This window comes from Zerene cesonia, chromosome 9 (assembly GCF_012273895.1).
Source record: "Zerene cesonia ecotype Mississippi chromosome 9, Zerene_cesonia_1.1, whole genome shotgun sequence".
In the NCBI taxonomy this organism is placed as follows: domain Eukaryota; kingdom Metazoa; phylum Arthropoda; class Insecta; order Lepidoptera; family Pieridae; genus Zerene; species Zerene cesonia.
The window spans coordinates 6,334,280-6,361,955 of record NC_052110.1 but is presented as its reverse complement, the minus strand read 5'-3'; the positions used below and the strand labels follow the sequence as shown (position 1 = coordinate 6,361,955).

General features: G+C 34.0%; 4 protein-coding genes across 4 annotated transcripts in view; 3 read left to right on the top strand and 1 right to left on the bottom strand.

The window, feature by feature from the left end:
* The window catches only part of LOC119829094, a 40,288-nt gene extending 26,387 nt beyond the window's left edge, over nt 1-13,901 (top strand). The window contains exons 6-9 of the mRNA XM_038351478.1: nt 5,858-5,972; nt 7,721-7,842; nt 8,236-8,338; nt 9,799-13,901. Of these exons, the coding sequence (XP_038207406.1) occupies nt 5,858-5,972; nt 7,721-7,842; nt 8,236-8,318 (320 nt within the window). The 3' untranslated portion in view covers nt 8,319-8,338; nt 9,799-13,901. The remainder of the gene's footprint in view (nt 1-5,857; nt 5,973-7,720; nt 7,843-8,235; nt 8,339-9,798) is intronic.
* A 454-nt stretch (nt 13,902-14,355) lies between these two features.
* On the top strand, nt 14,356-16,315 carry LOC119829194 (putative uncharacterized protein DDB_G0282133). Its single transcript, XM_038351596.1, has one exon. The coding sequence runs from the start codon at nt 14,807-14,809 to the stop codon at nt 16,313-16,315; it is 1,509 nt and encodes a 502-aa protein (XP_038207524.1). The 5' UTR covers nt 14,356-14,806.
* A 396-nt stretch (nt 16,316-16,711) lies between these two features.
* LOC119829193 lies at nt 16,712-17,602 on the bottom strand. Its single transcript, XM_038351595.1, has one exon. It carries the CDS (start codon nt 17,600-17,602, stop codon nt 16,712-16,714), a length of 891 nt encoding a protein of 296 aa, XP_038207523.1.
* A 7,412-nt stretch (nt 17,603-25,014) lies between these two features.
* LOC119829019 (hornerin-like) lies at nt 25,015-26,072 on the top strand. Its single transcript, XM_038351374.1, has one exon. The coding sequence runs from the start codon at nt 25,033-25,035 to the stop codon at nt 25,969-25,971; it is 939 nt and encodes a 312-aa protein (XP_038207302.1). The 5' UTR covers nt 25,015-25,032; the 3' UTR covers nt 25,972-26,072.
* The last annotated feature ends 1,604 nt before the right edge of the window (nt 26,073-27,676 follow it).

The following is a 27,676-nucleotide window of genomic DNA, read 5'->3' as shown; positions in this document are numbered from 1 at the left end:
TCAGTCTAGCGGAGCGTCTTGTCGATGGAGCGCGGCCATTTTTGAAACAGTGTGAAACTTACATTAACGGCGTGCGCACCACGTTTCAGACGAATCGCTAAAGTTCCACGCAATCCCTCATTATTTTTTTGTAGAAATACAATCTAAAATAACGTTTGATTTTTCTTAATCTGGTTGTTACATTATTTTAATCGCCCAATACCCACGTGCGACGCTATGGCCGACCCTGATGTAGGCGGGGGCCCGCCTATATATTATAAATGCGAAAGTTTGTCAAGATATGTGTGTGTTTGTTGCGCTTTTAATGCAAAAACGACTGAACCGATTGCAATGAAACTTGGTACGTAGACAGCTGGACAACTGGAATAACATATAGGCAACTTTTTATCCCGATGTTCCTACGGGATACGGACTTACGTGGGTGAAACCGCGGGGCGCAGCTAGTTGTTAAATAATCTTAACATAATGAGCTATATGATAATAAGATATGCGACAACTTTCAATTTTCAATAGCGCGTGCCACTTTTTCGCACGGCGTCGTCGTGTACTGTTTAATATCTACCGTATGCGGCGCGCGTGCGCAGCGCCTTGAACTTGCTTGCTAGAATTATGTGTTTCGTTAATTAGTTTGACCAATCGTGTTACGTGATGTTTGCTTGTTTTTTTATTCTTTGGTCGGTTAACATGGATTTGAAAGGATTGAAAAGTTTATGTTGGTATTGTCGGCGGTCGATGTTGGGATAAATAATATTGTTATGAATAAATGTCTGAAATCCGTTAGTGTTCATGTAAGTATCAATAAAAAAACTCGCGTAATACCAAACTTGAATAAATAATTATCTGTTTTTTTATGTAATTGTGAAATGAGATTTGCTCTTTTAAATTTAAATGTTATGAATATATGAGGTTTTCAAAGTTGTTGATTTAGATTTTATGTGAAAAACACTGTTTATATAAAATTTGTCAGGAAATTGTATATCTATACAGATAATATATCTGCAATCGATCTTACACCTCTCCAAATGTTCATGGGCGGTGTTATCGCTTACCATCAGCTCCATTGCCGACTATGACATTAAAAAAAAAATAATAATTCAAAATTTTGTCTGTTTTTTTTTTTTGTTTTGTTTGTCGATAACTCCGTGGGTTTTCAAACGTTTTACATGTTTATTTTTGTGTTTGACATGGAATTGTTGCCAATTGGTCCCATTTTAGAGTTATGGAGTATCTTCAGGGACGTCATTGACCTTTCTTTAGGAGAAAATAATTATTCAAAAAAAACTGTTTTAACGAACGCTCTTTTCGCTGATTTCACAATTATTTCACGTATATTATAAATAAGTTAAAATCTACATGAACGATTTAATCTCGCATATGTTAATATAACCAACACGATATCATAGAAACAATAGATGTGATAGTCACTCGTGTTCAATCGTGTTATTGTCTATGATTGTTCGCTTGACTGTGCGCTTCCCGACGTTCACTTCCACGTTTGTTACGTGCAATGCTATTGCGGTGTAATTGGGTCGTGAATCGTGATTCTAGCTGGTGGTATGTCGTGATGTAAAGGTGCTAAGTTTTAGGCTCTGAGCGCTTGTCCTCGCTATCCTAGTCTTAAGCCCTACCATCTTATATTGTCGACGTTTGTAAGACCGTATGGATGTATGATTGTATCGGCGAACGTCCATCACGCAAAACAGCTGATCGGATTTGTATGTAATTTGGTACAGAGATAGAATATAGTCTGGATTAGTTGAAAGGGTACATTTAGCCGTGTACCACGCAAGTGACGCCGCGGGTTGAGCTAGTATAGTCTAAAATAGTTGTTGAGAAACTTACAAATAAAAGTATGTTTAATAGGTAGGTAAGCTTCTAGATGAATCATTTTATATGATGAATGCAATAGGTTAACTATTAGTTGCACAATCGGCTCTTAAAGCTGTATGCCAGTAGACATATGAAGGTCTAAGACTTACTCTTCAATACACGTTCCCATAAACTAGAGTGGTTTGTCTATTCTACTGTTACTGATTTTTCTTGTTTTTCTGATACGCTTTGTTTTAACTCGATAACTGCGTGTGTTTACAATCGATTGACGCGATTATTTTTGTGTTTCATAGGAAATTGTTGTCTTTTGGTCCCATTTTAGAGTTTGGAACGGTACCAACTTGCCTCCCCAAAAACATCGGTTTTGTAGACAATAAAAATTAAAAAAAAAAAATGGAATCTTGCTGAACTCGTGGAAATAGCGCCGTCAACTTATTGAACGAATTGTGTCGTTTATTTTTTTTAATAGTTTTTAGCACTTGCCTTTCCCGCTCTGTACGGGTTGAACTCTGATGAATGATGATGCAACATTTATAAAATTTCATAAGTTATGTAATAACTATCAATAAATAAATTAATTGAAAAAAATTAAGTAATTTGCGAGTTTATAGGGAATTAACTAATTAAGAGTATACGGGACAAACGTATATAAGAAAGGTGTTCTTCATAATGTTAAGTTTATTTAACAACTAGCTGTATCCCGTATGAATAACGGGATAAAAAGTTGCCTATGTGTTATTCCAGTTGTCCAGCTATCTACGTACCAAATTTCATTGCAATCGTTCTAGTAGTTTATGAGTGAAAGGGTAACAAACATACACACATCGTTACAAACTTTCGCGTTTATAATATTAGTAGGATTACAGTAGATGGATAGAAGATAGTAGAAGTAGGATATCAATGTAACCATCTAGTATATTATTGTCAGAATACATAAGCGATATTACGCAGGTCGAGCAACCAAAACCTGTAATCATTGTCTGTTATCGAGAGACGTGAACTGAAAATAACTCCTTACATCACATTACCTAACTGTAACTTCCTAAGCCCAAAGTGGAAAGTGGGCTTGGAACGGGTTTGCGATGAAAATACTATCCGAGATGCATTCTATCGACGGTATTTACCCGTGTTATATATAATGTCTATCGCTTTTGTTTAACTCTTCCGCGTTTATTCCGACTGGATGAGGTTCCCGCTGTTATTAGCTTCACTTGGGTATGTTTGTATGTGGTCGATGCCTTTAGATTTGATTTTTACTCATTTTATACGGAGATTTTTCATTTAAACTTTGTACAGTTATGTAAGATCGGTAATATTTCAATAATTTCATGAATTTATCTGTACTGATTAGGGTCGTCAGGATTATATAATTTCCTTACGTATACTCTCTTAGACCATGTGAGACAATTCAATTGGTTTAAGTATTATAAATTATATTTATTTATTAACGCGTAGTTTGCTATACTCTTAGTTGATGCTCCAGTTCTATAGGTCCTAGTTGAGATATTCTAACAAACTCTTCATAATTAATCAAACATATTTTTTTATTGCGATCAGTTGTTCCTGAGATTAGCTTTAACAAACGCTCAGCTTAATTATGTTGGTATCTTTATAATTTATATTATTAGACACCATCGATTATTATATGATTCATTTTACTATATTATGTTACTTATATGCTCAGCTTGTATGATACGCATTTTTTTTTACAATTTGCTGTCATTTTTGTTTTAGGCTGTCTGATATTAAGGTCAATATGCAGGATGTGTTAAATTTGTGTCTGAAGTGCCGCTACAGATAATAATCTATTTACATAATTCATTCAGTTATGGCTACGATTTTGTTTCTCTATAATTTCCAGGATATTATATGGTTATGCATTAAATACTAATATAAAATTATGGTATAATATATATTATGGTATTAAAATCTTGTTGCTGTTTTTGCAATGTTGAATTTAATATTGAATAAATAGGTTTTCAACAATTCTGTGATTTAGTATTTTCTTGTGTTTGATTTTACGCGAGTATTATACATTTAGAAATTAAAAACTTTTTTTAACGGATTTTAAACGCGATTTAATTCATTATATTATTAACCCGACTTTTCGAACACTTTACAGCGAGCGTGGTCACGGGGAGACTTCCCGTTTTTAATTTCTAAACACTATGTATGCAGACAGGGTACGAGCTGACGATTAATACTCGATTTAATACTCCCTTGGGATAAAACAGGAATATTTATATACGGGCGGAGACGGGAGGGTCTAGTTATAAATAAATAAATACATTTTTACTATATTACGTTTCATTTTTTTATTTATTTAATCACTCCTACACCGTCAGAGCTATGCACGTATCGATACCAGACTAGTAATTGCTTAGCGCAACCGGGCTGCGTGCGCGCCGGCCCACTTGCTTAGCGTTGCGTCATTGTGTCGTTGAACCGGCGGTATGTAGGTTGTTGTTCGGAAAAACAAAACCGAGTATGGTGATAGGAGACGTAGGAATAGGTGACATCCCCTGTAATATTATAAATACGCGAAAGTAACTCTGTCTGTCTGTCTGTCTGTCTCATCTCGCCCAAACAATTGAATCGATTTGTATGAAATTTGGTACAAGTGTAGAAATACCGGAGAATTGACATAGCATAATGTGTTTTAATCCGGAAATCTTATGGGAACGGGAACTATGCGGTCGTTTCTTTGACTACGCGGGCGAAGCCGCGAGCTGAGGACTAAGTAATAAACGTTTGATATGGTCTAACGATATATTTTTGTTGGTTGTCATGTAGTTGGTTGGAAGGTGAATTTGACTCAATGGTGTTTCTATGAATCGAAACTTAAAAAATAGTCGATGACATATGAACAGACGCATCGTCTTATTACAAGTAGAAGACTCAGATCGACTTACATTCGTATTTATAACAGTAGTAAGGGATAACGATTAATGACTCTTGTGATTACAAGAGTGGAGTTTTTACAAACATCCAGGTACCGTAATAACGAGACGCGTCAGACCAGTCAAACCGAGGATGTTGACCCTGTGCGAGGTAGGGTTTAATGAATCGAACGGTCATCTATCGGTACCTGCATATTGTCTCTTTTGTTTGTGTTTATCTATGTTTTCCTGTAAATTATTGTGTGCAATAAAGTGTTATCTATCTATCTATCTATCTATCTATCTATCTATCTATCTATCTATCTACCTGTGGTTGTCTCATTTTCAACCGACTTTACAAAAAGAAGGTCGTTATCAATTGATAAAATGCAAAAAAGAAAATTCTGTGGCTTTGTTACCTCAACGCTACGGACTCGAAGAACCGATAATGATGATTATTTTTCTATTGTAAAAAAGTCTAGTGTAAATTTAGGCAAGTTGTGACAATTTGATAGCGGTGTAGTTAATTTTTTGTTCAAAATGTTTTGGTAACACAAATAAAATGTGTTGTTCTTTTCCCGAAGTAATTAGTGAGTTACTGCAACTCATTTTAGAACTTATATTTTTTCCTCTAGAAATATTTCACTTCTGTTTTTCGAACATATTTATTTATTTCGCCTCTTCAATGTTTAACAATTCAATAACTTCATATCGAATAAAAATCCACCTGAGTAAATCCTCTATAACTCGAATGTTTTAGTTTCTCCCTTAATGCTTTTCGAGTCTGTTCTAATCTCGAAACAGTTAATCCAGCGCCATCTAGGTTCGAACCATGCGCAGTTTATGCTAAGTATTTATTATTTCATACCCGTTATAAATATTTTGAATTTTAAATCAAGAACGCAATTGTGTTTCTATATATGGAAGTCTTACAAACAATTTAGTCATTTTATCGACATGTTTCAAGTAAAATAGAGCTTTATCTTTTTTGTGAAAGGGGATAAAAATCGCACACACTGAAAACGCCTCCCGAAGAAATTTTATTTTAACATTTTGTTTTAGTTGTTAATTTTTGCTATTTTTTTTAATAAGAATCGAATGACACAACACATATGTTTAACTTATTCCTTTTTTTCCGTAATTTCCAGCTGCCGAGGTGTTATCGACGCAACGCTCGCTAGCCAAATGTCGGCCGTTGCACGCGGCGACACTCGAGTCCAGGAACAAGGCGAAGAAATGCGCCGAGTTCCTGCAGCCGTACAGGTGAGTTGAAAATATCGCATGACATTCTACACATCTACATCATCATCATCATCATCATCAGCCCATACACGTTCCCACTGCTGGGACACAGGCCTCCTATGAGGGTTCGGGCCATAATCCACCACGCTGGCCAAGTGCGGGTTGGTAGATGTCACATGTCGTCGAACTTTTGTTTCTTGGACATGCCGGTTTCCTCACGATATTTTCCTTCACCGTTTTAAGCAGTGGTGATGTTATCCACATGTGCAGATAAATTGACAAATTAATTTATTTCCTGCACGCTCGCCCGGTTTCGAACCCCGACTTGTCGATTTTTGAAGTCCGAGGTTCTCACCACTGAGCCACCACTGCACTTTCTACACACTTAACGAATATTTTGACCTATCTTCTCTACTATATAAAAATAAGTCGGGTTTTCCTTCCTGACGCTATAACTCCAGAACGCACGAACCGATTTCCGCGGTTTTGCATTCGTTGGAAAGGTCTTGGGCGTCGTGAGGTTTAGAGCAAAGAAAATTCCGGAAAAATTTCAACAGAAAAGCGGAAAAAACGAAGCCATCTGGTGGCGAAACGGAGTTCGCGGGGTTTGCTAGTCATAAATAAATAACTGACTGAACTAAATACATGATATTTATCTATTAAATTTTAATATGGGCAATAAAATTACACATCGCGCCTTTGTTATTTTGCGCTTGGTACAAACAAAAATATGTATAAATATGATTGTTAATTAATTATTTATGTAAAAAATGACAATTGTAGGTACGCCACATGGCAGATCACACATCATGGTAGAACTTTATATAATGTAATACCTTCCTTTGACAAGCAACAAACGGGTATGCCATGTTTTTTCCAATAGCATACACAAACTGTTCTGTGTTCATCGGACGTTAGCCAGTGTAGTTAGATTCTATTGTCCGATAATTTTTTTTAGGGATTGTTTTTTACTTTTGCTAACAGGTCTCTTGCTTTATTGTGATTGTGTCCTTTTTATTTCTTTATTAATGTTATACGAACGAAAGTGTGTTTGTTTTTTTTTTCGTTCTTCTTTCACCTCTAGAATAGTTAAAATTTAAATGCCTTTTTTTGAGGCTCCATACAGTAACGAATCAATGGTCATGGTGTACGCTATTACTGTAGTGCTAAAACCCGTAAAAAAACGTGTAATAAAATATGACTAGTTCAGAGAGCCTTCTTCAGCATTAATTAATATATGGAAGATAGACGTCCATGGAATGTTGTCGCTTAAAAACCAGAGTGCAGCAAGTCCTTGGCATCAATAATAATAAAAAAACATATCTTTTTAAAAGAGGCACTTCACAGCTTAGTGCCGACTCTTCTCTGTAGAAACTGTTTTCCGAATCGGTGTTAAATATTGAATGATATATTTTCATAATTCAAAATAGCTTCTCAGAAAATGTAGTTGAATGAATTTCTGTGTCTGGCGATAATAAGAAGCTAGAGAGTAATATAGGCTACCTATAGGTAGGATTGCAGTTCATTCTTATTACGATCAAACTAATATTAAATATGGTTTTTAATCTTTTGATTTTCAACAATAATCTATACTAATATTATAAAGCTGAAGAGTTTGTTTCTTTGTTTGTTTGAATGCACTAATCTCAGGAACTACTGGTCCGTTTTGAAAAATTCTTCAGTTTTAGATAGCCTATATATGTGCCACGGCTGAAGCTGGGGCGGACCGCTAGTATATCAATAAAAAGATGTAAACGTATCGTTTGCAGGCAACGCCCCGAGACGTGCACGGCGCTCGCCCGCCGGCTCGTGTCGGGCGCGCTCGGCGTGCGGCTCAGCACCGCGCGCCAGGAGCGCGACGAGGAGCGCCGCCTCATCACGCTCGCCAGAGGTGCGCGCGCCGCTCTGTACTGTGCACTGTACACGTGACATGATACAGTACACACGTGACACGATGCAGTACCACACGTGACACGATACAGTACCACACGTGACACGATACAGTACCACACATGACATTATATATGATACTAAACATGTGACATTTTACACTATGCGTGCTACACGATACACCGTATAAGATGCAGACAATTGGTGCATATTGCGTGGATTCAATACATCTCATGCATTTGTTCAAAGCTCAGTCGAGCAAGTCATGTAACACGCCACAGAAAACTATTTTACGTCTCCACAAATCACATACTTAGCAAAGAACAACGCATACATTTATACTGTGTAAAAAAAAAGTGTATTTCCTTCTTTTAATTTTCACATTAAATTCCAGAAAAGAAACGACAAGCGGCGCTCCACAAGGAAGCGGCGTGGGACGGCTCGCTCGCCGACCGCGCGCTGCATTCGCCCTCCTGACCGCCGCATGCTCACACACGGTACGACCGCGGTTGGCACGTGGCATGACACGATCAGATGTGGCACGACACGCTCTCGTGTGATGCGCCACACGTGGCACGACACAGTCACTAGTAACATGACACGCTTCGACGTGATACGTCACTCGTGGTACGACGCAGTCACTTGTGGCATGATACGTTTAGATGTGCCAGAACGCTTTAATTGAGAACATAAAACAAGTCACACGTGTCACGACATGATCGGTCATGGCACGACGCGTTTACATGTGGAATGTCACACGTGCCGCGACGTGCACGTTTCTATACGCAGCCGTTCGCGAACCGAATTCGAAGTCCAAATAATATGCCCATATATAGGTTACTGTTATCATCATCAGCCTATATATGTTCCCACTGCTGGGACACAGGCCTCCTATGAGGGTTCAGGTCATAATCCACCACGCTGGCCTAGTACGGGTTGGCAGATGTCACATGTCGTCGAACTTTTGAATCTTTCCTTCACCGTTTATAAGCAGTGATGATGTTATCCACATGTGCAGATAAATTGAAAATTCTATTTATTTCCTGCATGCTCGCTCGGTCTCGAACCCCGACTTCGATCGTTTTTGAAGTCCGAGTTTCTCACCACTGAGCCGCCACTGCTTCGGTTACTGTTATGGCACCCAGTAATTATAGAAATTTTTAATTGATACTCAAGTCGTACTCTACAACTCAAACTCGAGTTAATTACTAATTACCTATAATATAATGCGTAAGATTTTGTTTGTTTGTTTGTTTGTTTGTCTAATGCCGCGCTGGGCCGAGTTTTAAAAAAAATTCACCTTTGGATATGTATATGATCCCTCAATGCTGTAGTCTACATATGTACCACAGGCGAACCGTTATAATAGATCTGGTATTTTTTTGTTTATCTATGTTATATATGCAATGTTATATCTATACATATAAATAAAAATGGTGCGTCCGTTTGTAATATAGAAGTAAACGTTTTTTACTACATGTATATGAATGTATATACGACAAGTACACCGATATAACATTTTTACAATTGTTGTCTGTCTGTCTGTTTGTTTCGGCTAATCACTGTAAAAATACACCGCGCCGATATTGACAGGACTTTTACTGGGGGATAGCTATAAACTAGGATACCTTGAGTTACTTTTTTTTTGCAATGTTCCCATAAGAACATTGGGATTCAAAGGAAAAAATAATTTACCCGGGTGAAACTGCGGGACGCAGTATACAAGCTGTAATAAAAACGAAAGAGAGTAATAATCAAATCAAATCAAAATACTTTATTGTGCACCAAATCGCTAAAATAGCGATCTCTTCCAGGCAACCTGGTGGACAAGGAGACGCTATTCATATTTAGTAAAAAAACAAAGGTGCTCAAAAATAAATGTAATAATGTCTTTTTCTTTCTTCTTTCTTTCTTTCTTTCTTTCTTAATAAAAATGAATATTTCAATATTCTTACAGGTGCATTTACTCTTCGCCACTGCGCAGCCGTGAAGACTCACACGATCAATATGATATGATAATTAATTATAGTTATGATGATTTGATCGAAAGGGACATAGATACGTAGCTCGCGAAGGGGCAGCCCTAAGCTTGCGTTGTCATGGCAACGTGTAAACGAGTTTTTGTTGAGAAAGTTTTTATCGTATTGTATGTTCCCTTTTTGGTCAAAATGAGTTGATAATATGCGAAAATGACGTCACTATTTTGAATCTGTGGAGCGTTTTGAAGTTACAGTCTAAAGTTGGCGTTTTTTTTTTTTGTAAATTAATATTTGATTATTTTATCGATATAAAGAGAAAATAAAGTATAAACTATGTCTGTCTCTCTTGTACTAATAATATTGAACTCAAGGAAGAGGGAGACAAAAAATGTTCCATGTAAACAAAAAGATATGTGACCTCATTTGCGGATGATGTTTAAGTGTTTTTATAAACGAGTATCACTGTATTATCGTTACGGCAGTTTGTTGACATTGATCTGGCTGTTGTTAAATATTTGTGAATAGCAATATTTTTTGGCGGTATTTTATTGAGTGCATTTTTTTTGGCGGTATTCATTGAGTGCATAAAACTTTTGCTTAATAAAGTTCTACTGAAAATTTTGTTTCGCGGATAACAAAAAAAAAAATGTGTGCAGTAAATAATGTTATATTTTGACATATGAAGTGTCGTTGTCTAAACTGTGGTAGTGACATAGGCTATATAACTTAACAAAATGGCGCCCACAATTATGAAATTTATCAATAAATCGTGAAAATACTGTTATATACCAAAAACCCAAAAAAAAAAACAGTTGAATTGATAATCCTCTTTTTTTGAAGTCGGTTAAAAGGTTAGTTATGTTGTTATAGTAATGCGTGAAATATATTCTTGTGCGTACATTCTATAGAACGTACAAAAAAAGAAGGGAAGAAAGGAAGAAATCGAAAGGGAGACAGAAATTAAATGACATGTCACTTAAATTCTGTCTTACTAATACAATCATCATCATCATCATCAGTCCATATATGTTCCCACTGCTGGGACACGGGCCTCCTATGAAGGTTACTTATACTATAATATAGTATAATTATTTGTTATTCACAATTATTTAAGTAGCTCATTAGATAATATCATATAATATAATAAAATATATGTATATATATATTACAGTTTTTATAATAATACAGTGATAAATATACATATAGATGCGCAGGTTTTGGTCATCTTAGCGTAGTTAGTTCTAATTGTAGTCAATTTCGTGCGAAGAGGGCGGAGATAAATAAGCTTTCGTTTTATATTCAAGAGGCTGAAGCGTTGGGCGGTGCAATATTTATTTAGTGCTTTTTTTCATAAGAAAAACTCTACTTTTTATCTTTAAATACGATCTTATTATAAATGCAATTTTAAATGTTATTGATGATTCGTTTCAGTGCCGTCACAAGTATATTTTTTTTATGAAATATTTTTTTAACTATTGTACCATTTTATAATATGCATGAAGAGCCTTTTATCTAGCGTAGTATGTTGTCTGGCGGGAACTGCCAATATGTATAAGACGATCTCTTTATATTTTATTGAAAAAAAAACGGTTAAATTTCGCCCTCTTCGTGTCAGTCTCAATTGTGAGTCGAGTGTGAATGGTTGCAATGCATAATAATATTTTTTTTCGTCTGTCCCTCTCCTTCTATGTTCACGCTGTTTTAAAACATTGAAATATGGATTAGATTGTGGTGTGATTATTTTCACAGTCTGTTGTGTTGTGATGAATCAGAACACCTTATATTTTCAACCGATTGAAAAAAGGAGGAGGTTATCAATACGAGTGTATTTTTTTCAAGTTATAATTTTCAAGGTTCAAAAGATTATTTAAAAGGATTTAAAAGATTATATTTTGGGAAATTAACCTAAATTCTTTCACAGATAAAAGAAGGTAATATAGTCAATATCAACTAACGTTAAATACTTAATAAAAAGTTTTTCTTTTCATCTATTCTGGCTTAATTTATATAGACAGATAATAATTTAATATGGTCGTATAGATAATTAAAAGATTCAAGGTCCCACACGCTTTCTTCACTCAACGGTTTTTGTTTATTTTTTATATATACATATATATAATATTCTTATACCAAATGTTATGTAAGCTTGGTGTGCCTCGTATCTAGTCTGCTTAGGTAATTAGACCAAAATCTGCGCGCATATTTACATATTAAGAGAATCGTCTATTGATCTATAGACGCGTTATCGACAATTGACTATGGTTGATATAGATAAAATAAAAAATATTGTCTAGAACTTCATAGACTACAGTCGCATGACTGTGAAGTGTTCATTTTATTTATTATGTGCGTTTTTTTTAATAAACACACGAAAGAAATGTCTTTTCTTTTCACGGGATATATAGATTATAAATCGTAATTAATTGTTCGTCGTTATTCAATGAAATTTGTATTTTGTTCTTTAATTTGCATGTCTCATTATAATAATTGATTTTATTTGATTAAATAACAATAAAAAAATGTGGAAAATGTGTAAAGTATTTTAGTAGTGAAATTTTAAAATAAAACAATTTCTGTTCCACATGAAATGAATGTTCTATCATTGCATTTATTTTATGTTGTATTTGAGATCTGTGGATGGGATGATTTCCTTTTTTATTTACAAATTAAATTGCATGCGTAGATACATTTTATTCACTGAATGTATAACTCGTATTTTTTTGCACGTAACATGGTGACACTATTGACGTTTGTGACAGATATATCGCAAATGTCAAAATTATCTTTTGTTTGGTGGATTGCGTACTTGTCCGGATGGAAACGAACTGTTTGTACGGTTTTGGAAGAAATTTTATACGGTAAATGTTCTAGAAAAAGATCGTAAAGAAGAACCACATACGTTACAATCTGTAATGAATATAAATAAATATATCTTCGTGTGATGTTTATTTCTTTGTTACTGCAATCGTTGATGACAAGTATGCGATCACCTCTAAACGGAGAAACATAAACGTTATTCTAACTAAAGAAAGGAAAAATGCGAAAAAAAGAAAACTTTATCTGTGGATATTAATGTAATATTTTTTTAACTCAATTGCTATTGATGGTATATGTTACCATTTTATAACCAAATATGTTAATAGCATTATTAATGCATTCGTGATTTTGATAATTATTCTATTCTTCATACATTGTTTCTTCTTTGAATTAGTAAATAATAAACATAGTTAGAAAAAAAAAATAATAAAATAAAACACGCTTAAATTATCGAATCAATGAAATTGTCTTACTTGCTCTTACACAGAATGTTAAAAAATATATAATCATGCCGGCCGTAGTCAAGGGAATAAGATAAATTAATAAAATTAATGCATTGTCACCGATTCTAGTAATTCTACAAAGTTTGAATTACATCTGTCCGTTTAATGTTGGTCAAAATGTATTCTTAACGAGTCGGTTACAAACAAACATACACGTCTAATAAAAGCGTGTTAATAATAAAAAGGCAATACTGCAAAAACGAAAAATGTGCTAAACTTTATCTGTAAATGATTATATTATGACACTCCCATGTTCATTTTATTTGATCTAAAATATTCATTCACAGATATTTAAGTGTCTATACAATTAAACGGAAAAATGAAATATGTATTTAAATCTTCTAGAGAAAACTCTTGTGCCTGTGAAAATGATGTGATGTCTTTATAACTTCAATGAACCCCATATGTCTTAATGTTATATAAAGACTTCTGAAATTATTAAAAAAACTGAATTATACAAATAAGTCAGATGTGATTCCTCTCTTAATCTCTAAAAATATTTAATAAATGAGCTGTAATAGACAAAAAAACATATGTTTTGTTGTTTTGACCACCGACAAACTTCTACGTAACATTGCACCAAACTAAAATCGCAGCAATAAGAAATGTGTTATTACTGTAATAAATTTTTATCGCAGTCCAAAAGAGGTGATGTGTCTTATGATAAATGTATCGAGTTTGGATCTGTACAAAATGTAAAGAATCGTTATTTTTGTAAATCTAAATTGTCTTGGTTGACATAATAAATAATTTGTGACTGATCTGTGCTTTTTATTCATAAAAATAAACTTTATTTCACTGACATTTGAAGTGGCTTGTCTCGGATGAATAAATTATTTTAGTTTCTTTAAAATATTTAACACCACATAGTTCTTAATGATGTCTAGTATGGTATTATGTTATCTGTAATAATACTAAAAATTATACTAAGATTCATCAAGCGTCGTAGGCACTAATTATGATGAAGGAAATTTATGATTTATTTGTCGGTATGTGGTAGTCGAGCACGCTTCGGCACGAAATGGGCCAGCTCGCACCGGGGAAGTACCACACCGAAGAAGAAGACCGGCGTGAAATAGCATTCTGCTGTGTTTCGTTCGGTGAATGGGGGAGCCGGAAGCCCATATCCTTTTCCTCACCCTTCCAAGTCCTTTCCTATATTCCTATCGCCAATCCTTTCTTAATCCCTTCCCAAAAAGTCGGCAATCCATTTGTAGAGGCGTAAGGTCTGCAATGGACCTAATGCCTTATGTGGTAGCGCTTACCAGCTCCATTGCCGACGGTAACATAAAAAAATGATATTATCAATCTACATGGGGTCGCCAAAAAAATGATAGGTGCAGACTGTTAAGTATTTGAACGATAATTGAGAGAAATTCATTTCACATCATTCATTCTCAATAAGTATGGTTTATTCTACATTCTTCAGCTCTTTAGCAATATTAATTTAACTAAGTAAAAATAGATAAACAATGCACACGGGAATGCGAAAATCCTGAACGAGTTTTGCAAGTGAGGATATGTCTTAATAATTTTGACCTATTGTCGGTTCCATTGTCTCTTAGAACAATGTTCATTGCGATAAACAATAAATATAAACAGTGTAAACAAATTTGTCTTCAGTGTTCTTGGACGGTTCGCGAAAGCACACCTCATGTAGCGAGAAATGAGACGGTCAATAATTTTATTCTACCTCTTATCTGGTGCGTATACTCAAATGAAGACATACCAACATCAGATTTTTATGGCGAGAAAAACAAGGTCGAACGCACCTCCAATGCAAACGGGATATTCCTACAGTAGAGTTAACGATGGACCAGGCTTAATTTCCGTGTTTAATAACAATATTGGAAACGAATCTGCAACACAAATAACAAATAAAAGCCAGCACGGAGACGCAGCAATAAGTAACGAAGAGGATAAAAATAATAGAACAAACAAATTTATTAAGACAGATAATGTTACTTCTGAAAGATCACTCGTAAATAAGGAGACAAAAATTAAGACTACTTCTGATCACCATGTAGAAAACCATACTGAACGTTTGGAAGCTAAGCCTACTACCTTAAATGAGTTCATAATGAATTATAATGGTAATACCGACTATAGAGTGGATGATGATGATTTAAGAAAAGACTCCAATATGTACGATGGATGGCCGTATTTCCATCGGAGTCCGTATGATTATGAGTATATAAAGTATGACAATGAAAGCGACAAAGCAAAAGATAAACGCTTCATTTACGATATAATAGATAGAGTCATCCCTGTAAAAGAAGTTATTAATAATGACATACCTCCCCCATATTATAATCCTGCTACTGAGTCAAAGGAAAATGAACCTGAGTACCCTTCGAATAATAACTATGATAATCCTATGTATGGAAATCAACCATTTTTTTCTTCAGTGTTAAGTGATTACTTTGATAGTAATTATGAAGAAGATCCTTTAACGTTTAAAGGACTTAACTGGATTAAGGACTTTGATAATAAAAGGACATATTCAGATATTGATGATAGCAATAAGCGTGTTAGACGTTTACAAATTGATGAGCCGAAACATGAGTCTCCGACGAATAAATATTACATTGATTATAATTCTGATGAAAATTCAGCAGTTGCAGATACTGGCTTTAACAAATACAGCAATCGTGAGGATGAAAGTTTGAGAGAAAAAATAAAAGATGACAATAAAAAAAGACATAGATACAATGGCGATAGTTATAGAGGATTTAAAGATTTTGTTGATTCTTTTGCAAATAAATTTGGCTCAGAAGGACACAATAAAGACACCAATTATAAAGTGAATAGAACACAGGATAAAGGTGAGAAAAAGAAAGGTTTTCGAAGAGTGTATCATAAAGATGAATATCAGGAAGATAACGAGTTCTATGACAACACCAATAACAAAACTTCTTTAACAGAAAGTGGTGGTTCGAAGTATAACATTGGAGGATCTGAAGCGATTTTAGGGTCACGTGCGGCCGCTGCAATTAACAACGAAGGGAATGCCTTAACTCAAATTGGAAATAAAGACACTCAGAGTGACTTGAAAAGGAATAAGGACAGATACAATACGAATGGACACGATTTTAACTTTCATCACTATAAAGATATTGCACGAATGGCTGCGATACAGAACAATGCAGACTATTTCGATCCCTTTTTAAATTAAACTATCTATAAATATTATGTTGACTTAGTAATAAATGTTATTTTTGCAATGCAGAATGGTTTTTTAATTATAATAAAAACAAAATATACTTGTAAAAAATCATTTAATCACCCATATAAGAAAAATAATACAGATGTGTCTTAACACAGTAATATTATTTGCTAAATATAGCAGTTTTTGATCCATATGATGTTGTTTTTCATAAACTGAAAATATATAAATAGAATGGTTTATTCTTTCTTAAAAGTATGTACTAAAATATTGCAAAAGGTAATAACCGTGCATTAATTTTCACTCTTTAGTGAGGCATTTATACAAATCAATTGTGCATTACCCCATTTTACAAACAATCAGAATAAATGTAACGTCGCAAAATTATTAACCTCTTAATGGATTCTATACTGTGTTATCTAAAAATGATAAATCTTCACTTAATTTCTTTGCTTGAGGTACTTGTGGAAATATAGGCAAAATGCTTAAAAATTTTGACATCATATTTGAAGTTTTCTCGCCAAGTTTATCGACGTATGTTCCCAGTCCTATATGCCAGGGTGATCTCACTATTCTAACAGAGGAGCGTGTGAATTCACTGCTATCTTCAAACTCATCGCTGTCTTCATCATCATCTTTCTCGCGCTTAGAATCTTTATTAGCTTGTGTGGTTGTTGAAAATTCTTGATCGTAATCGTCTTCCTTCATTTTGTCCGCGGGGTTTCTCAGATTCACAGAGCCTATATTTCTAGGGAAAATATTTTTTTGTTTCGCCAAAGATCTCGCTTTTTTAGGCTTTGGTGCTTTCTCTGTCTTTGCAGTTTCTTTAGGACGTTGAGGCTTTGCGACAAATTTTGTTCTCGGTTCTAAAGGTTTTCTTCCACTTACGAACTCGTCATGATTCACATCAAACTCATAATCATTAATATTGAAATCTTCATCTTCATGTTCAGCCGAGTCTTGATTTTTAGTCCATTTATTACGATTCTGATAATCTTCGTCGCTGTTGACTTCTTGGTATTTAGGAATCGGCTTCTTCACTAAGACTTTCTTTTTTTCAGGTTTGCTTTTTGTTACATTTTTCGGGGATTGGGTGATGGTAGGATTCCTAGGATTACGTTGTTTGTTACTGTGAACATTTAAATATTCACCGATTTTATCTTTAGTTACAACATCAGGTTTATTAGCCTCGGCTACCAATTTAGAGACAGGCTTGTCTGTAGTTTTGTGAACCAACTTGGCTAGACATGTCGATACAAAAAAGTATATTAACGTGAGTAATATCAATTCTTTCATTGTGAAACGTGATGTTATACCTGCAAGCGTATCTCAACTAGCACTCGTATGTTGTTTCAGGCTTAAAGTAAACATCGCATGTTTTTAGTTATTGTAGTACAAAGTTAAACAATGTATGCATATAATTCTTAGTGATTAATAGATAGTGTTTAAAAACAAATTACAATTGCGTACACTAGGGTTCCGTAAATTAAAATTTATATTCAAAGTTTTAATCGTATGTTTTTTTTATTTATTGAATGATAAATATATGGTTCATGTAAAAAATAGTGAAACAAAATGAAATGTATATGCCTCTAACAAACGAATTTAATTATTTCTAGACCTATGATTTTTTAAAATTGTATTGATGTTATTGTTTCCTATTTAGTTCCAAAGATAACACAAAATATAGAAAATTATGCTATGTAAAACAATTTTGACTAATTTGAAGAAAGAAAAGTGAAATCACAAGGGTAATCAGTTTGCTAAGTTTGAGCTCAATGAGATACGAAAAAGAAAATTATTGCAGAGATTGTTCTACATAAATCAGTTGTTTACAATCGACCACATGTTTACGTGTTTATAAACAATCAATAAATATTTCGGATCAATTATAAAACTGCTTTATTGATCTGCTTCACATTAGTCTTTCAACCTTTGCGGCAAGATGAAGCTGATCTTAGAAATTGTGTCTGTGCTTCTGTATTTTGAATTTGTATTCCCAGTACAAATGAACTATGTGTATAATGATAATCCTAACCTAGGATATATTGCTGCTATGCCTAGCATTGGATCTTATACTAAAACAAAATTCAACGGACCGAGGAGATATTATGTTGGAAACACGAACCAGAAGTATATGAAACTAGTCAATGAAGAAGCAATCAATTCACTCTTCAGTGTAAAGAAGAATCCACCTAAAACAAATGACCTACTACCTGACAAGAATCAAGAAAACGAAGGGAGAAATATAGAGTACGATAAACAATGGCAAGTGCGGAAATTTAATAACAATATACTAGTGAATAATGCAAATACTCAAGAAATGTCAAAGGATTACAAATCACCATATTTGAAAAACGATGTACTTAAAGAAAAACCTGTATTCCAAGAACGTAAGCACTATGATTATTATGGAATTCAAGAAAAATATAACAATGTTAACATTAAAACAGTAGCAAAGCCACAAATTGATCATTTGCAAGCAAGTAAATCCAGTCCTCAACTACCACTACTGGAAACAAACAATAAAACAAATGCCGATATAAAAGACGAAAATGGACATAAAAACAGTAAAGAACATAATGATTACACAATGACAAAGATGTTTAGTGATATGACTCAAAAAGCTTTTGAACGATATCAACGGAAACAAGAATTCAGGAAAAGGGAAACAAATAATCAAAAGGCGAGACAAGTTAATAAAAATCCTGATAAGTCGAAAAGCAATACAAAATCTGATATAAAATTCCACAAGGAACACAATGTAAAATTTTTAGATAACAGCAGACATATACCAGCAAGAATCGGAAAGAATGAAGAGAACGATAAACCGTATGCTCTTTTTTATAGAAGTCATGAAAATTTTGACCAACGAGATTTCTATACTGGCGTTGTTGATCAAAGTTCTTTGGACAATACCATAAACGGAGCAATTGACATAGAAATCAACGTAAGAGATAAAACGGAAGTGAAAAGTGACAATAAGAAGACTAAAAAAATATCAAACGTAAAATTAAATAAAAGGCATAGTGCTGATGATGTGATGTCCTGATGAAAGGATGATCTTACATATCTAGTATACCTGTGTAATTATGTGTATCACATTCATTAAGTGATCTCTTATTCTCTCCATCGGTATTACCCATTTTGGAAATGATTGAATAGCAGTTTCTGAAAAATTACTTTAACGTGTTTTATTGTAAACATTCATAAACGATTCATCGACTAAAAGAATATCTTTAATAAAATAACAACACATTCAATTAACTTATAACTGCTTATGACTGTTGTTTTTGCGAAACTGCAAAAATTAAGTGCCAAATGAAACCATCATATTCTATAATTTAAAATATTCTCCGGAGCCTTTATAAAGAAATAACTTTAATTATAACAATGATTTCTCGCATATTACATTTATACTGTACTTTTACTTTTTTATTGTATATATAAACTAATATATATTATACATTTTTTATGCCATAAGCAGATAGCTGAGCTGTTGGTTCGCCTGTCGGTAAGCGATCACCACCGCCCATGAACAAAGGTAGTGCCCCTGGGAATGCGATGCCCGCTTTTAAGCGGAAGGGCACAAAGGTAGGATTGTCGACTGGAAAGAAAGTATATAAGGGCGATTAGAGAAAACGGGTCTCCGACTCCCACACTCATCATACGAAATACAGTATACTATTATTTCACGCCGGTTTTCTGTAAGGGAACTTCCCCAATGCAGGCTCGCCAAAGGCTTGTGTACAAGTACCTAAATTTCATCCTACAAATCTCTCGATCTCCATCTCCGCTTACCAGTTGGTGATACCGTGGTCATAAAATATTTAAATATACATACAAAACGTTATAAATGCTTAAATATGTAATTCCTTGTCTTAATCAAAAGTATGGGCAAAGAAATAATCGAAAATCATCATATTGCAATCAAAACTAGGTTACAAATAACTTATTTCCTAAATATGATATGATCATGTTGAAATTTGCGTATCATTAATTGAGTAGTGTCATACTGAACATAAATGTCTCTGAGAAATAGACCGTGGCGATGGAATAGCGCAAACCATTGTTGGGAGAACATAATATTATTGTGATGAATATAAACTAATAACGAGCTACGGGTCAAACGTGAAAATAAATTGATTTTTTGATTGATTTTCAACTTATTTTTTATTACTTGCATATTGAGATTTGAGAATTTATGTAATATCACAATTAAATTCCATATAAGATACATACTTATAGCTTAATTAGTAAGACGTTCATATATAGCAAAATTAAAGGTTTCGTAAAGTTCGGTACACCGTTTCTAAAACTAATTGTTTACATATGCATAAACCTTGTCCAAAAACGCAACCAAGTACAAATTATAATCTGTTAAAATGTATAGGTCTAATTCGTCTGCAAGAATTTTATGCAAGAAAGAAGCAAGGGAGCTGTTTAATATCTACATTTATTAACTGGGCAGTGGAGTATAATTAAGATGCTTTACAATCGAAATTTAACCGTCTCCTTGGTACAGTGGTTAATGCGTGAGCGTAGAACCGAGGGGTTCTGGGTTCGACGGTTTCTCAGTGGGGACACACAAAAAAACGTCTCTGTCCGGCAGGACACAGAAGGCTGATCATTTACTTGTCCATAAAAAAGTCGATCAGTGAAACAGATGTATATCATCTGACCCATACCTCAGTAGGACACGGGACTTCACACAATCAAAATTGCAAAAAACTTTGTTCCATAAAAAGCAACATAACCTATCGCTTAGATTATATGCATAAACTAATAATAGACTATTTATATATTCTGGGATTGTACATAAAAGTGTTGTAAATAAAAAGAAATACGACTTATTAACTAGAGGAACGAGCAGGCATGCACCGTACAAATTAAAGGTTTTTTTATTATCATTGACACAGAAGAGTGTTTCACAATCTCGAGAGCGCAAGATTCGGGCCATTGATGAATGTCAACGTTCGATACTCTATTATAAACGCTATATAAATATTTGTTGCGACCTTTGCCGTCATTTCTGCACCAAAACGCTGAGAAAATGCCACGTCGCATTGTTCCATTATTATTTTATTGTTTTATTGCTTATGGATCTTGCATGGAAATGCAGGAGACAGTTGAACGCACGGTAATGGTACGTAGGACGGGATCCGACCTACAGCCAGCCGCAACAGGATATATTTATAAGAAAGGGAGCGATGGTGAAGCTATCGTTACAAAAATGGGTGAGACCGAAGTGATAGAACAGTTATCAAAGTTATACGAGCAACCAAAATCATTTGCTGCTCCCATTCCACTTAGATCTCCATTCAGTGCAGAAGATACCAAAGCAGCACTAAAAGCCAAAGATCACGTAATACCAGTTAACGAGAAATCAGAAGATGCAGTAGATGGTATAGCTGACGAGGACTATAGAAAGCTTTTTGACGAATACGCATCTACATTTGACGATTATTTAAAAAGCTTAGGTGGTTTTAAAGGTGCTGCAAATGACGATTTCGGCAGAGAATATGGATATGACGTTCATCATGACTATAGTCCAAAGAAAGATTATAGCTATGGGAAACAAGGAGCAGGGGATTACAATACCAAAAAGTTCGAGAGCTACTATCTATCCAGAAAAGATAATAAACCATACGATAGCGATGTGTACGGTAAGCTTTATAAACATCAAGAGGATAATGATAAAGGGTACGGTGCATATAAAGGGCCTAATGATGAAGTCAATACATTTCAATACAAGAAAGTTGATGAAAAGGACTACAATAAGGACGCAATCAAGGACAGTTACAAATACAGCGATGAGCCACAATATAACGGACAAGCAGGAAATGGAGATGGGCATGCGTATAGTTCAGAACACCACGACGTTCTGGGGGATGAAAGAACTGAACATGACAACACCAGTGAAAATTCCGAAGAAGACAGCACTACAAATAGCTACGGAGACTTCCCAGCTAAGAGCGGACTTGCTGCAAGTAAAAGATACAGCTACGAAGTTAAACATTAACCCGACTGTGTTTCCTATTGTTTTATTGTTAATGTTTCGTAGTTTTGTATATATTTAATGCATATTAATTATAAAATAAGATCTCTCTATCTTGGATTTTTATTTTCGTTAAATATCCCTCTAATTATTTATTTATTTATAATAATTAAAACGGTTTTACACCAATAACATTAATTATTAACTAAAAAAAAAATTAATTTATAAATAATATATATTCTATCTATATAATATATATTATATCTATTAAATACATTACATAATTACAATTAATGACATTCAGATACAAGTAACAATATAAAATAAAGACATTCGATTAGTTGTAGCTTTCGCAGAAGCTCAGACATGCCGACAACAAAGATCCCCATCTATCCGCAAACAGATCACATTCTGGGTTATCCATGAGTTTTAGACAAATTATATTTTTACAAGCTGCGCCCCGCGGTTTCACCCGCGAATGTTGGTATCCCGCAGGAATACCGGGATAAAAAGTTGCCTATGTGTTATTCCAGTTGATCAGCTATCTACGTACCAAATTTCATTCAATCGGTTAAGTAGTTTTTGCCTGAAAGATTAACAAACATACATACACATACATCCATCCCCACAAACTTTCGCATTTATAATATTAGTAGGATAGGATTAAATTATTGAGAAGTTATGTAAAATACTAATTTTAAATACACACAAGTGTAAAATGCTTTTTAATTAAAAAAATTATAAATACATCAGAATAACATATCTATTATCCTTGGAAGGATTTTCAATATTCACAAAAAACATATTTGATGGATTGAGGACTCAGTTGGAAATAAGAAAGCAAATTAAACATTGTGATCACGGAATTATTTTTAAAGTTAAAGATATATATGGATATTAAACGTGTGTTATTTGGTACATATATTTTAACATAATTTTTCATTACATTTACATTTGTTATAAATTCCCTCGAAAACTTAACTAAAGCCTTTATTATCCTCGCTGAGAAATGCAGGTAAATTCTTTATGTTGGGTCAATCAAGGCGTATACTTAATTTAATTGATTTATTATTTATTGTAGCTACAAATGTGAAACATACAAGATAAAAATAAATATTAATGGCCTCATGGAACTTAAGGTATAGGACAAAACATACTTATAGTTATATACATATATAGTTAGGGAGCCAGAGTTTAATGGGGAATTGAATCATTGAATCATCATCAAATCATGGGGAAATCAATCATTGGAACATCTTTAATGCGTTAAATCCGTGCAAAAGGTCGTACTTACTGAATGCATTGAAATAATCTTGTTTTCTAATTCGTGACTGCTGCAATATACCAGATATACAGAATATACCAGACCATAACATAAAGGTCCATTTGTCTAAAGGGAAAGCGTAATGTTAACAGGTGAAATAAAGTTTTCTACCGCCTACGTATTATGTATTTATTGTGTATATTCATTAGTTGATCCTGCAAACTTTCTGTTGCCAAAACACACTTCTCATTTAGAAGTATAAAAATATTTCCTGATGACTTAACTAATATTTTGCATAATATGTACTCGTTTCACAATTTCATAATATCAATCATTTCTCAGTACTTTGATTTTATATAACTGCTTAAATTTATTTTATGCTGAATGATAATAAGAAATTTGTTTCAACAAATCTTTAATTTAAATTCAACTCAATTCTATTTTATGTAGAACTTGCCCGGCGAACTTCGCAACGCCATACAGAGCTTGGTGATACAGTTCTCTTTATATTTCATACCTTTTAAACCTTCCCTGGACTATTACGAATGAATCAAAACCAAAATTATCAAAATCGGCCAGGCAACGTCGAGTTTTAGCGAGGCTAACGAACAGCAATTTATTTTTATGTATGTAAAACAATGCGAGTTTTGTTTTATTTGTCGGATAAAAATCTAGTATAGAAAATAGGCGAGTGACAAGATCGTTAAAAAAAACGATACATGAAAGTTCGTCTATAAAAATAAATTACTAATTAATTTTTGCACACTGGTTTTGAACACCCGTCTTTTTTATTTAAGCGGACCTAGCCACCGAGCCACTGTTGCGTTAGTTAATTACTTAGCTATTGTTTTTTAAACATTTTTATTTATATTAGAAACTAGCCTTTGCCTGCGGCTTCGCACGCGTTAATTAGGAGTAGTTTAATAGATGTTATTACACATAAACCTTTCCTTTAATCACTCTATCTATTTAAAAAAATCCCATCAAAATCTGCTGCGTAGTTTTAAAGATTTAAGCATACATAAGGACATAGGGACAGAGAAAGCGACTTTGTTTTATGTTATGTAGTGATATTAATTATATAGCATCTTTCATTCCAACAATATTAATTCTAACTAACTAATACTAAAACTAATTCTAACTAACTTTTGATATTAATAACTTATTAAATTAGTGCAATGTAACTAAACGATTTATTTGATAAAAAATCCAAGACATTCAATAAACTAGAACAGAAAAATACATAGTCTAATTTGCGTTGAGCGCTACATTGCACAATGCGAAGTTTTTCATTATCTAACTTCTTTGTCACCTCTAACCTCGCAAAACGAACTGTTACATGGCTACCAGAAAGGTGGCAGTGGAACACTCATGGTCCTTCTGCACTTAACACTGATATAAATATTGAGCAATCGAATTATGAAATTATTACAGCACAACCAGCAGTGCAATAAACAACTCAACATGAAGATTCCTATTACAATTTTGTGCGTCGCCACAGCAACGTCCGCGGTCCAGATTGGCGCGCCTGCAACGGGATATATTTACAGAAATGACCACAATGGCCCAGCCAGTCTCATCCAGTTAGGGGCGCATTACCAACAGCCCAACTTCCTTCCAGCTTTACCTATTGCAGCGCCAATCAAAACTATTGAAGCTTATGACATCGCCCCTGTCCCATTGCCCTATATAGCAGCTAAGCCAATTGTTATTGAAGACGCTGAAGATGAGAGCTCGGAAGAGGAATCTGCGGAGTATAGCGATGGCTTGGTCGGCCTAGGTCACGAGGGTGGTGGTGGGAGTGAATACGAAGAGGCACATCACAAAGAGCACGGTGAAAAGGGTAGTAAAGGATACCATTCTAAAGGACACTTCGCTAAAGGACAAGCTGGCAATTACGGTGAAGTGCACAAAGAAGGACATCACAGCGAAGGCAGCGGGGAGAAAGGAGCTCATCACGATGAAGCCGACTCATATGGAAAGCACCATAAATCTGGCAAGGGCTACAAGGGCGGTGACCATGGACACAAGAAATACCACAGCAAAGGAGAGGACATCACCGGATACCACAAAGTTTTCAACAAGGATGAGTTCAAAAAGGACCACGACTTTTATGACGTTGCCGATAACAGCGGACATTTTAAGAAACATGGCTCTGACAGCAAGCATTATAGCGAACATGAGGGTGGTCACAAGGAGGGTGAGAAAGGCGTGTCTGGATTTGACAAAGGAGATTTCGGAAAGTCTGGGTACCACAACAAAGGTCATATTGATGATGGGGAAGCAGAACATGTGAGCAAAGAAGGCGAAGAAAGTCATTACAATCACCATGAAGGCTACGGCAAAAAGGGCGGGAAAAGTCATGAAAAGGAATACGAATATTACGACGACGACGAAGAATAGATTAATTTTCTGTGATACTAAGCTCTTATGTAATTTTGTTATGTTTGATACGCAATGCTGTGATTTTTAATTTATTACCGAATAAACGAACTTATTATTAACGATGATATTGTGGTGCATTATTTACGAGCTATATTTTCACTTCTAATTAATGAGTTTAAAAACATATTTCATAAAAAAATACAAAACAAATATTGACATACAAAAAAAATCAGTTCACTCAGACTGAAAAGTTATAACTTTATGTTTATTACATACATTAAAAATAGATACGATAAGACGTTTCAGAAGAACGATGTAAGTTCGAATAGGATTTATATAAAAAAAAACATGTGCTATAAATTGCAAAAATTCTATCGTTTTGTGAATATCGGATACAATAAAGCTAATAACATTACATAATGTTCATAAAATTCATCTGGACAATTAAATATATCAAATTAAAATGATCCTTCGTAATATAACTATAGCAATGGTACCATTTATAAAGTATATAGCTAACCTATAACAGAAATTAAAAAATGTGACATTTATTTTTGACTCCTATAAACATACAAACTGCTTTAGCAATACATACGAAACTTTTATTAAAAAGTTATATCTACGAAATACTAACTATTACTTGTTATCTGTGCTAGTAGAAAGAATTAGCAAGCTACCTGAGTTACCTACTGATTGGCCACGGTCGGTTTTCTTCAATGTTAAAGTTAATAAATCGCAAATTATTCTCGTCTTATTATGTATAAGCAGATTTAGACTATTACACTATTATAAGAAAACGCACTAACAGTTTATCGGTATGTCGGTACCGTATACGAAAAAATCTCTAATTTATTTGCCCATACGTTAAAAAATATGGTATTTGCTTTTTTTGGGTGCATGTACTTAAATAATACTTTATTATATTATAATAAAATAAATATTACAAAATTTTAATAAGCCATTGACGACAATGAAGCCCATTAATTATTTTTTCCAGTTGAAACGAGTGAGTTTTTTTTTCAAGAGAATTTTGACTGTATATTTTTAGCTACCTATCTAACTTTAACTCAGACTTCATTATTATTGCTGACTAAAAAATAAGGTCAAAATACAATTAATCATATTGAGTTTTTATTTATTGGAATTCGGACAATTCGATCCTTTAATCGAATGATTAAGAAGTATATATTGCATGCTTATATAGCTAATCAACTTTTTAACAATTTATTACCGTATTCCTTATACCTACTTTTCTATTTTTTTATCAATAACATTTTTAATAACTTAACTCATTACCTAATACATAATTGTTAATTAAAACCCGATGATTTGGCAATGAATTCAGTTTCTAATCACCGACATCACGTACCTAATAAAATATTACAAAATTAATCACGGCTAGTGAAATTAATTTACCAATTAATTAAATTGTCTTTGGCCACCGACCAAGAACGATAGGTAATATTGTGGACATTGCGAGCTTATGCAATCGTGAACTTGACAAATTTGAGAAAATTTGTAATACGAGTATATATCCGGTATCGTAACTCCGTTTTCAACTGAGTTCGAAAAAAAGGTTATCGATTCGACTGCATTTTTGCGTTTGTTATCTCAGAATTATCGACTGGATGAAACGATTTTGACGATTTTTTTAACACGCTTTTATTAGCTTCACTTGTATGTTTGTATGTATGTATGTATGTAACTCACACCCGTTTTTCTC

What these genes read in the sequence shown, in the direction of transcription:
- LOC119829019 (XM_038351374.1), top strand. Translation starts at nt 25,033, where the DNA reads ATGAAGATTCCTATTACAATTTTGTGCGTCGCCACAGCAACGTCCGCG.
- LOC119829193 (XM_038351595.1), bottom strand. Translation starts at nt 17,602, where the DNA reads ATGAAAGAATTGATATTACTCACGTTAATATACTTTTTTGTATCGACA.
- LOC119829194 (XM_038351596.1), top strand. Translation starts at nt 14,807, where the DNA reads ATGAGACGGTCAATAATTTTATTCTACCTCTTATCTGGTGCGTATACT.